This window comes from Bombyx mandarina, chromosome 21 (assembly GCF_030267445.1).
Source record: "Bombyx mandarina strain Sakado chromosome 21, ASM3026744v2".
Lineage (NCBI taxonomy): Eukaryota > Metazoa > Arthropoda > Insecta > Lepidoptera > Bombycidae > Bombyx > Bombyx mandarina.
The window spans coordinates 9,029,789-9,041,703 of NC_143227.1; the positions used below are offsets into that span (position 1 = coordinate 9,029,789).

Below are 11,915 nucleotides of genomic sequence, written 5' to 3' on the forward strand. Positions count from 1 at the left end.
CCAGTCCTGGTGAAACTGGAAAGGCTTCCGGGCCATGAGTAATACTAAAATAAATAAATAAGATTATGTTGGCACTAAAAGCGCATTTATTAGAGCAAATATTAAGTGTATTGTCTATAGATAGAGCTATCCTACTTAACTCACATAAATACCGTATGTTCTTCTTTGGTAATCTGCATATAATTTTTAGGATCTATTTAATTCAACGCACACACTTGCATGTGCACTCAAAAATGTTTTTATTCTCATGCTTGGTCTTAAGATTCACAAATCAAAATAGAGGTCAATCAGCAATTTCCAAATAGAACCATGCCGACTATTTTTGTGAAATTTATGGTCTTAGTTGTCTGGCAGCACTACTAGTTAGCCGTCATACTGACCCATAGACAATACACAAGTCAACGCTATTCGTCAATTTGTCTTTCTCGTATAAATTTTACTTTTCCGCCAAAGTACATAGTCATTCTAGAATTGCCAAAATGGCAGAGGGACAAGACGACCCTAAAAAAATTACGATCACAGTTAAAACCCCGAAAGAGAAGCAGCAAGTTGAAATTGAGGAAGATGCCGATATCAAAAGAGTGAGTAGGGGGCCGTGAAATCCTTCATTCATGGCGTAATAACATTGATATGGGACACGCAATCAGTGACGACATATATTTCTTCATTCCGGCACATAAAAATGCAGTATTTTCATTCGTTTTAGCTCAAAGAAGTGTTGTCTTCAAAATTCAGTACAGAACCAGAACAATTATGTCTTATTTTCGCCGGGAAAATCATGAATGATGCCGATACCCTGAAGCAACACAACATCAAAGATGGGTTGACAGTGCATCTAGTGATTAAAGCTCCTCCAAGACCAGAACCGGAGGGTGCGGCTCGTAGACCCCCAGGTAAATTAACTAACTAGGATTGGATTTTCATTAGTTGTGTTGACTAACGAGTTCCAAGTCCATTTCAATAAAATATGTCATACGAATTAACCTGGATGATGAAATACAGTTAGTTTAGCTATTTGCAAGTAAATTTGATGATATTTAATTGTTTTGAGAAACAAATGGAGGAACATACAAGAATCATATTCACTAATTATGGACACTATAAAATGTATGTAAATTTTAGAGATTCCAATGTGAAGATTTCAATGAGCGAGTGAAAATTTTTGGTAGGCTCACAACCAAAATGTAATTGAAAACTTATCTTGAAAATCTTGCTGGCTTGATATGTCGTCTAATTTCTTCTGCCATATGAGCTATCGCTACATGTATCATATATTATATCCATCCTTAAAGTGAAAAAAAATAGAAACGTTTTTGGAAAAATAGATGGCATACTGTTAACCTGCTCAGGTGGAATCCACCAATTTGCCTATTAATGCAGCATGGCATGCACACATTAGTTTGCAGGATAGGACAGTCATTATCTAAGACAATTTGGTCTTTTGCCTCGTGTGTCTAGTGGTTTCATTCACATTGTGATATCAATGGGCTTCGTTAAGCACTTAAAACTAGGTGCTCCTCCATCTATCTGTGCAATAAAATAAATAATAGATATTTGACTGGGAACTTGTGTATTATACAGGGTGGCCCATAAGTCCTTTGATATGAAAAAAAATTTATTAAAATAAAACTAATTACATTATGAATTAAATTTTTATTTACATAAAAAGCTTAAAAAACGGGAATTTTTTTTGAAAATAACATCTCCTAAATGTAATCCGTTGCGATCACGGCACTCTTGCAAACGACGTCTAAAATTGTCGATGACTGCGCGGCACGTCACTGCTGAAATGTTTGTCATTTCTCTGCGGATGTTTTCTTTTAGGGCCTCAATTGACCGCGGGTTTGTGTCGTATACTTTAGCCTTAAGGTAGCCCCACAAAAAAAAATCCATCGGGGTCAGATCTGGACTACGTGGAGGCCAGGAAATGTCTCCTCTCTTAGAGATAACTTTGCCAGGAAAAAGTTGACGGATAACGGGCATAGCAGTGTTAGAGGTGTGAGAAGTGGCCCCATCCTGTTGAAACCACGTCCTGGCATTAAAGCCTGAAAAGTTTTGCAATTCTGGTATGAAAAACTCTTCGATCATAGCCACATATCGCTCCGACGTAACAGTAACTGCGCGCCCTCTGCCATCCTCAAAGAAGTAAGGCCCTAGGATACCATGGGCTGACATAGCGGCCCAAACAGTCACTTTCGGACTATGTAAGGGCTTCTGATGCTTAAGTTTTGGATTGATGGGGCTCCAATAGCGGCAATTTTGTTTACTAACATGCCCGTTAAGATGGAAATGAGCCTCGTCAGAGAACATTATGTTATTGAAGGAAGTAAACCGATTCAACATTTCATTCGCATAATTTTGTCTTTGAATACCGTCAGTTTCCTTTAATTCTTGAACCAACTGAATTTTGTAAGGGTGCATATGTAAATCTTTCTTCAAAATCCGTTGTAACGATGTCCTGGATACGTTTAATGCTCTGGCGCGCTTACGAGTTGACTGTGTCGGATTTTCGCGAATAGACTGTGTCACTGTGTCTATGTTTTGTTCCGTACGTGACGTCCTTGGGCGACCCAACCGCGGTTTATCTAACGTCGAACCGGTCTCCTCGAACTTAGCAACCCAGTTCTTAATCGTTTGAAGAGTTGAAGTGTCGTCAAAGTTGTGTAAACCTTTGTGTTCTCGAAATTTACGCCGCGCAACGGTTGCCGAATTGTCGTTTTTATAAAACTCGCGCACACAAAACGCACGGTCCGCTCCGGTAAAACGCTCCATCGCGACTAAATTCCCAGAAACCGAAGTTACTCCCCCCGCTTCCCCTGCACCGCTCACGCGCGCCCTGTTCGTTTTATTCAAATTTTACTTTTCAAAGGACTTATGGGCCACCCTGTATTTATATCATAGGAAAATTAAATTTCTCGTACAGCATATTAGCTTCAGTGGCAAATTGAAAACTTTATTTTGGTCCACAAAGCTTTTGGAAAATATAAATATATTACATTTTGCTGCACTAAATATTAATTTCTTACTTGTAAAGTAAAGCTTTTATTGTTTTAATCAAGGTAAAATAATAATTAAGCATTAACTTTTTCTTTACAGTAAATCAGAAACTTTGGTATAATATGTTGTTTTGACATGTTTTAGACTAATAAACACAATTTTTTGTAAAAGATATATCAGGTGTTAATGGGATACTTGTGTTTATGGCTATATCTAACATTTATGACTTGTGAGCACACCTGCTGTTAAAGGTAACCAGAGTCCATAGACATCTTATGGTGAACATGTCCACATTCATCATTGTTACACATTCAGTTAGAAGCCACAGTAGCATTAGTAAAACAGTAATTTCACACACATCTATTCTACTCATAAACTAGACAATCTGTTATAACATCAGATCCTCTCGCCCAGACTGGCCAAATACTAATAGTTAATATGATGATGATAATAATCATTTCAATACTTGGGTGTTTGTGTCAAATAAAAATTATTATTATTAGGATTTATTTTACTAGAAAGAATTCCAATTGTTTACTTAATAACACTTGTGTTAGATTATTGAAAATTATAAAAATATGATATATAAAAATAAGAGAGGCCGCCCCAGAACAACTTGGCGTCGCTCGGTGGAGCAGGAGCTAGGGGTCTTGGGCATGACGTGGGAGGAGCTAGAACAGACTGCCCAAGACCGATACAAATGGAAAAATTTGATTCGAGCCCTACACCCCAGCAGAGGGTAATAGGAAAGCATGATGATGATGATGTAGTGGAAATAAATTTATCATTTTCCTAGCTGACGTCAGTGCTACACCATTTGGTTTAAACTCGCTGGGTGGGCTGGCGGGTCTTGAAAGCTTGGGCCTTGGTCAGAGTACTTTTATGGATCTCCAGGTATTTATATCACAGGGCTGCTTTATATGATACTGAAAAGTATTCAGCTACATTTATAAACTGTAAAACTGTAATTTTTTATTAACAAGCCTTTCGTTTAGTCTATTTATTGGGGTTCTCAGCCCATCTAGCACAGTTACCGCAACCCATATGACAGTTTCAGGTAGAATTCCAAGTAACAATTTAATTAGGATATTTCCTTTTTTTTTCCTACCTAGGCTGATACCCTTGATAGCCTATATCAGCGTTACTCTAGCGTATAGGTGAGTCTCGGTAGATCTCGGGGCTCAAACCGGAGGTGTTGCTAACACTGGCCCTAGCAAGAACAGTGCCTCACAGAATCTACCACCAGATCGAAAACACGACCCACTGAGAAAATAACCAAAATGCATGATTGTTTTGCTTTTTTCGTGTTTTTTTTTTTAATTCAGACTGTCTTTATATGCAATAGAACATACGGCCCTATTAATAGCAAGTTTACGCCGTCCCTCATAAACCAGCAATGATAGAGGAACAGGCAAACTTACGCCTACTGTACAATTAACAAATTTGGACCCTACTAAGGCTTATATTATTCACAGGCTAGAATGCAACAGGAACTTCTGTCCAACCCTGATATGCTCAGACAAGTCTTAGACAATCCATTGGTGCAGCAGATGATGAATGATCCTGAGAATATGCGTAGCCTCATCACCTCCAACCCACAAATGCAAGATCTCATGTCTGTGAGTCATTTTTTTTACTAAAATTGTACTATTATATAGTAATAAATACTACTAATAACTAGTATATAATAACAAAAATTTACTAACTTCATAAGTAACTTCATAAATTAACTTTGAAGACATACAATACAATAAATCTTTGGCTGTATAGATCAGTAATTGCCAAAGTGCCTTGAAACGAACCCTTCGTAGAGTACAGAATCAGAGAACAAAATTGGAAGTACACAAAATCTAGTGAGCATATAGATGAAGAGCCAACAAATGGAAAAAACATATTCTTTTGAGAGCTTGTTAAGCTTGGTACAAATTTTTTTTCTTAATTCAGTTCATTTATTCTAACAAAATTCATATTATAAAATCCCATTGTGAATCATTGGTATGCATAATAGAACAAAAGCCTAATATTGAAACTTATTGAAAAGAAGAAACCATTGGTTATGTCAGCTAGTAATCACATTTCAAAATAAATACAAGTTGAAGTTGCAATCAAGATAAACGTATAGTTGCTTGATTTTTACAGAGAAATCCAGAAATCAGTCATATGTTAAACAATCCTGAATTATTACGTCAAACTATGGAGTTGGCTCGCAACCCCGCTATGTTGCAAGAGTTGATGCGCTCACACGACCGCGCCCTCTCCAATCTCGAAAGTATACCAGGTAAGTTACCGATGTTTGATATAAAATCTATACTTCTATTCTAATATTATAAAGAGGAAATATTTGTTTGTTTGTATTGAATAGGCTCCGAAACTATGAATCGATTTGAAAAATTATTTCGCTGTTTGGAAGCTACACTATTCCCGAGTGACATAGGCTATATATATATTTTTTTTAAATTAGGGTTCCTTACTAAATCTCCAATAATGTAAAAAAAATACCTAAAATATTCTTTACAGTGCGTGCCCTGCGAAAACTATTGATGATAGAATAAAATAATGTACTACGACTTTGTGGAACACTTTATTATTTATGAAAAGTGTCGCGACAGCTATTATAGTTATGCGCAATAACGGTTCTTTTATTTAAAAAATGAAACATCGTCAAATATCGTTGAAAATTTTGTTAAAGACCCGAGCGGAGCCGGAGCGGGCCGCTAGTCTAATTAATATAAAAATGAAAACTTTGTCTTTTTTGTACTTTAATGTAAATTTCTATATAGGTACTTTTTGTTTAGAATTTGGAGGAAGCTTTTTATCGTTAAAATACGCGGGATTGCAATAACTATGGAAATCAGACTACCTTCAGCTATGATTAATTATCAATGACTACAACAAATACTTTTATTGAAATTACACTCGAGAACCTATCGTACGTTGATGGTACCACAACAGCAATCTTCCCTTCTAGAGTGTCGATAAAAGCTAGCCATAAAAAACTCGAGATTAAACCGTAAATGTAGTTTTTTATTAAGTACACAAGGCGCGAAAACAAAAAAAAATATAATTATTTTTTTAATAAATGTAACATCATTAATGCACTCGTCACATGCCCTGATTGTGTCGAATTTTGTCGAGGGTTGGCGACAACGTCTAACAATATATTTTAACGAACTACTTATAAGAACAATGCCAAAATTACAACTCGAGATTGTTACCATATGGTTTTCCTTCATTCCAGGTGGTTACAATGCGCTCCAAAGAATGTACAGGGACATACAGGAACCGATGCTCAATGTGGCCAGTAGCATGGCAGGGAACCCTTTCTCTGGACTCGTAGACAATTCTGGTTAGTAAATAATGTTTTAAACATTCCTTAAATTTTGGTTTTTTTTTTTTTAAATAATGTTCTTTCTATTTAACTGACGGCCAGATAACAAGGAAGTAGTGATGCTAATATGTAAGAAATTGTGAAAGCCCTACTCATATTTTTGTGATTCCTGATGAAACATTATTTGCATCATTTAGAGACTATTGGCTTTTCGCTTAAATAGTAACTGAAAATAAAATTAAAATGTCAAACCATAAATCTAAACCCTATTAATAAATGTGATATAAATTTTAAAATCCATGCTTAGTAAATATTGGTAACGTTTGTTCCGGAGCAGACGGCACAAACCCGCAGCAAGGATCTGAGAACAGGCAGCCGCTACCCAACCCGTGGCAGCGTGGTGGAGGAGGAGGCGGCGGCGGAGCCTCCCAGGGCAGTGCCTCTGCGGCCGGCTCGGGCTCCGGTCCCAGCCTCATCAATACACCCGGCATGCAATCTCTTCTGCAACAGATGTCAGAAAATCCTCGCCTTGTCCAGTCTATGCTCTCTGCGCCATACACCAACTCCATGTTACAGGCCCTTAGTGCTGACCCCGAAATGGCATCTCAACTAATTAATCAGGTAATAAATATAATTATAGCAAATCTATATCGTCAGACCTTTTTATTTATTATATAGAACATTTAAAATCACACATTAATCTGTGCAGAATCCAATGTTCGCCAACAATCCGCAACTTCAAGACCAAATCCGCACAATGATGCCGCAACTTCTCGCTCAGCTACAGAACCCTGAAATGCAACAGATGATGTCTAATCCGCAGGTAACATTCATTTTACGAAAACACATAAATGATTCCAGTAAAAAGGTATTCTTTAGAATAGAATAGAATAGAAGTCGTCGTGGCTTAAAGGATAAGACGTCCGGTGCATTCGTATCTAGCGATGTACCGGTGTTCGAATCTCGCAGGCGGGTACAAATTTTTCTAATGAAATACGTACTTAACAAATGTTCACGATTGAGTTCCATGGTGAAGGAATAACATCTTTTAATAAAAATCAAAACCCGCAAAATTATAAGTTGCGTAATTACTGGTGGTAGGACCTCTTGTGAGTCCGCACGGGTAGGTACCACCATCCTGCCTATTTCTGCCGTGAAGCAGTAATGCGTTTCGGTTTGAAGGGTGGGGCAGCCGTTGTAACTATACTGAGGCCTTAGAACTTATATCTCAAGGTGGGTGGCGCATTTAAGTTGTAGATGTCTATGGGCTCCAGTAACCACTTAACACCAGGTGGGCTGTGAGCTCGTCCACACATCTAAGCAATAAAAAAAAATTTGAACTTAAAATTAACTAAAATATAAAACTTGTTTGACGTGGACAGGCGTTGAATGCTCTGCTACAAATACAACAAGGCATGGAACAGTTGCGTACAGCGGCGCCCAGCCTTGTCAACAACTTGGGCATGGGCGTGGGCGCCGCCGCCGCCACGCCGCCGGCCCAACCGCCCAGCGCTGCCCAGAACCCCGCCCAGGCACGACAACAGAACAATTCTGAACTCTTCACGCAGGTATGTGCCTTCATGTCTTCTCGTTATTACTTACTGTAATTACTTATCTGATAAACTAGAATTTTAGATTTGATGATCTATCTCTTGAAAGGATACAAAAAAGCTACAATAATTAAAGAGTAAAATTAACTATGTTTTAACGTATGTATGAATTCCTTTCCACAAAAACATTATAACTTAATCATGTTAATAATTGTAAAGAGACATGCTTTAACAAAAACCGACTTCAAATAGAAAAAAAGATATTCCAAACCAAAAAATATACACTAAAAACAATAATCATCGAAATTGGTTGGCGTGATATTGAGTTATTGAGTTATTCATCTATTTGTCGCACACATACTTAATGCAAATTTAAGACTTGTATAGTTTTCTCATGGATACCACTATCAGAACTGAATTGAAATGGGACCACACGGGAAGCGTCAGCTTTCTAATAAATAAGAATCATCAAAATCGAAAAGCTATGATTTTTTTTTTTTTTTGATTGCCCTTGTAGGCAGACGAGCATACGGCCCACCTGATGGTGAGTGGTTACCGTCGCCCATGGACTTCAGCAATGCCAGGGGCAGAGCCAAGCCGCTGCCTACCTGCCTAAAAAACATTTAAAAAAAACATAGTCGACTTGAGAACCACCTCCTTTTTTGAAGTCGGTTAAAAACTGACCCTTTTTTTTATGAAGTTTATGCAACGGATGATGTCGGCCATGTCGAACAACCAGACGAACACACAGCAGCCCCCTGAGCAACGTTATTCCCAACAATTAGAGCAACTGGCCGCCATGGGCTTCCTGAATAGGGAGGCCAATTTACAAGGTGATTACTATTACTATTACCTTTTACAAGACCAAATACTTAGTTGTAACACAATTTTTTTGGTCCCTTCTTAATAAGTATCTTGTTAATAAGAGTTGAGGAGTCAATTGGCATGTGTCAAAATAACCAAAATGGTAGTATCATTTTTTATACATTCATAACATAATAAAAAACCTAATAGCTTACAATTGAGTCGTCTATTATCAAAGGTGGCAATCTGTGCATTTGGACAAAAAAAATTTATTGATATGACAATACAGATTGATTTGAATATAAACGTCTCCTTCAAAGAATACGGTTCAAAACCTGCACTAAATAAAGGTTAATAGCTAACCTGTTATTTATCTAAGATGTCGTTCCGAAGAGTTTTGTGACTGCCAATGGAATACAAAGTCAAAAATTCGTTTTTCTGATTTACCAATCATTGTCCAAAAGTCAGATTGCCGGTTTTGATAATAGTCGACTCAATTATAATTGACGTCACGCTAAATAGAGAGCAAACTAGTTGGTAATGATGTCAACACAAGAATGCATTTTTTTAGATGTGAGAATGATCTTACGGCTCTCATGGTGTTAAGTGGTTACCAGAGCCTATAAGCATCACGACGTGTCTGCCGCCTCGTATCATCAGACATGAAGTCGAGGACATCATACTACTGACTAGCAAAGTTATTTGTATGCACTGTGTAAGAAATGTTTTTTTTTATTGCTTAGATGGGTGGATGAGCTCACAACCCACCTGGTGTTAAGTGGTTACCGGAGCCCATAGACATCTACAACGTAAATGCGCCACCCACCTTGGAATATAAGTTCTAAGGTCTCAGTATAGTTACAACGGCTGCCCCGCCCTTCAAACCGAAACGCATTACTGCTTCACCGCAGAAATAGGTAGGGCGGTGGTACCTACCCGTGCGGACTCAAAAGGTCCCACCGCCAGTAAATGTATTCGATTATATAAAAATTTGATTAAATAGATATTTATTTTATTATATTGCTTACTTACCCTATTTGTTTTGTTATATCTATTACAAATCAACAATCTGATTCTCCTCAGTGTTATCAAAACAACAAAAATACGTTTAAAAATCTCCGAAGATGTAAAAATTTCCTTCACATTTATAATTTGTAACGATTTTTTATATTCTTTATTGTCACATGTTTGCTTTCGCCTAACTTGTTGTAATCCGCGAATGCTTGTTGCAGCTCTAATCGCAACATTTGGGGATGTAAACGCGGCGGTGGAGAGGCTACTGGCGCTTGGTCAGCTCTCCATGAGCTAACACTACCGCGCCCTGTCAGCGATAAAGCGATAACGTTTGTTTCATCCTATAACGCCACTGTCTTTTACAAATATTGCATTTAGATGTTGATCATTCAGTTTTTTGCATTATCATTTTAATACATATATTTTTGACACCTAAAAATTGTAGAATAAAACAGTAATTTTTTTTGTTAAAGTTCTCAGACTGTTACACCTATGGTCACATTATTTAACGTTAAAATTTAAATAATTTCTAATTCGTCATCAATTTCTTAGCGTTAAAATAGTCCAGGCAGATGTCCAAATTTACATTCCTACTCTGATGCAACATTTTTAATGTATGATTGCTTTAGTATAACGTGTTTGAAAAGACAGCGGTCACGAAAAAGTTTATATTAAAATATAATGGTTTTGGGGGAAACGTTTTTATGAAATATTTGCCCTTTTTTTGCTTCATAATACAAATTTTAATTTAATTTCATTTATTCCAAACTAGTACCCAAATTGATTGATAGTAGTTAAAAATTGTGGTATGTTACTGTAGTAATTAGACTTAATAAAGGTAAAAGGTGTCTTTATTTAATTTTTATTCATTCCTTTGATAGTAAACAATTCAGAAGTTTTTGTTTACAAGTCACTCATTACTCACTGATTTTACGTAGCGATGATATAAAATCAATATTTTGTACACTACAACTGTATTTGTATAGAAATTTATTTCTATTTCTATTAATTAGTTTAATTATTTTCTTTGTTACATTATTTTAATAACACGGACGTTTTAGTAGATTTGCGTTATGAAACGTCAAATTAAGAATAAGTTTATGTAAATAGTTTGCTTTTCCACTGAAAAATCTTTTGCACTACCATGCATATGGTATTATAAAAACTACATAGCATTTTATAGAATAAACTTAGTAAACTGTATGTATGATGAAGTTACAGATAGTTGTTACACAACAATCGGCTAGAATATCTTAGCAATTGTATCTTCTCAGCAATATAATATTAGCAAATTGCAATAAATTATATAAACTGTCAAAAACTGTGTACCAATTAACTAATTAAATTATAAATTCATAAGTGACTGGAAAGGTGAGGCTTTGTTTTATTTTAAAATATTTATGATCAGAAACATTCATAATATGATAAAATTTCGCTTGTAGTGTACTTTGTAGCGAATTGATTTTCAATTGTACAAGTCTGAAGAATTAACTTCGTTTCTTTGTTAAAATAAAACACCAATAATAATTATTCAGAAATAAAAAGTTTCTCATACTTTCCCTACACGTAAAAGTCCTTATTTTATAATAAAAAAATCAATAGAAAAGTAAATTAACGATATTTCTAAATCTGTCCACCAGTATCGCCAATGTAATAGAAATGTACTGTGTTATGTATCCTAGCCTGCTAGAAATGTCTTGATTTGAATGAATCTGGGTGTAACGTAATTGTGACATAATGCAACTATTATAAATAAATACAAAAGGAATCCGTGTTTCATTTCACTTATATATAAATTACAAATTAGTCTTAGATACATATGTTTAGCAGCGCTTAAAATGAACAACAAATTATAGGGCCAATACTAGAAATAAGAAAAAAGGAAAGAAAAAAAAGGCTGAGGAAAGTATGGAGAAATAGAAACATAACCAAAACCACAAAGATCAGGCTCGTTAGAACACTAATATTCTCTATATTTCTATACGCTGCTGAGACGTGGACCGTGCGAGACGTGGAAAGGAAGAAAATAGACGCTCTGGAAATGTGGTGCTGGAGAAGAATGCTTGGAGTTTCGTGGACCGACTTTCGTACAAATGTCTCGATACTTCAGGAACTCGGCATCAAGCAGCGTCTATTTGGTATAGTACAGTCTCGAATGGTGAATTTCTTCGGACACGTTTCGCGACGAGATGGCCGGTCCATAGAACGCCTCGTTGTACAGG

General features: G+C 36.4%; 1 protein-coding gene across 2 annotated transcripts; it reads left to right on the forward strand.

The window, feature by feature from the left end:
- Positions 1-336: 336 nt before the first annotated feature.
- On the forward strand, positions 337-11,457 carry Ubqn (ubiquilin). Of its 2 annotated transcripts, none has more exons than XM_028171742.2 (11): positions 337-581; positions 707-893; positions 3,794-3,891; positions 4,473-4,616; positions 5,137-5,275; positions 6,236-6,343; positions 6,660-6,946; positions 7,035-7,148; positions 7,708-7,893; positions 8,576-8,708; positions 9,912-11,457. In XM_028171742.2, exons 1-11 carry the CDS (start codon positions 480-482, stop codon positions 9,986-9,988), a joined length of 1,575 nt encoding a protein of 524 aa, XP_028027543.2. In that variant the 5' UTR covers positions 337-479; the 3' UTR covers positions 9,989-11,457. The 2 variants fall into 2 exon arrangements, with proteins under 2 accessions (XP_028027543.2, XP_028027544.2); XM_028171743.2 differs by having other exon boundaries at positions 6,663-6,946.
- Positions 11,458-11,915: the final 458 nt, after the last annotated feature.

What these genes read in the sequence shown, in the direction of transcription:
- Ubqn (XM_028171742.2), top strand. Translation starts at nt 480, where the DNA reads ATGGCAGAGGGACAAGACGACCCTAAAAAAATTACGATCACAGTTAAA. An exon ending in AAGATGCCGATATCAAAAGA is followed by an intron (nt 582 to 706) that starts GTGAGTAGGGGG and finishes CATTCGTTTTAG; the next exon opens with CTCAAAGAAGTGTTGTCTTC. An exon ending in GTACTTTTATGGATCTCCAG is followed by an intron (nt 3,892 to 4,472) that starts GTATTTATATCA and finishes TATTATTCACAG; the next exon opens with GCTAGAATGCAACAGGAACT.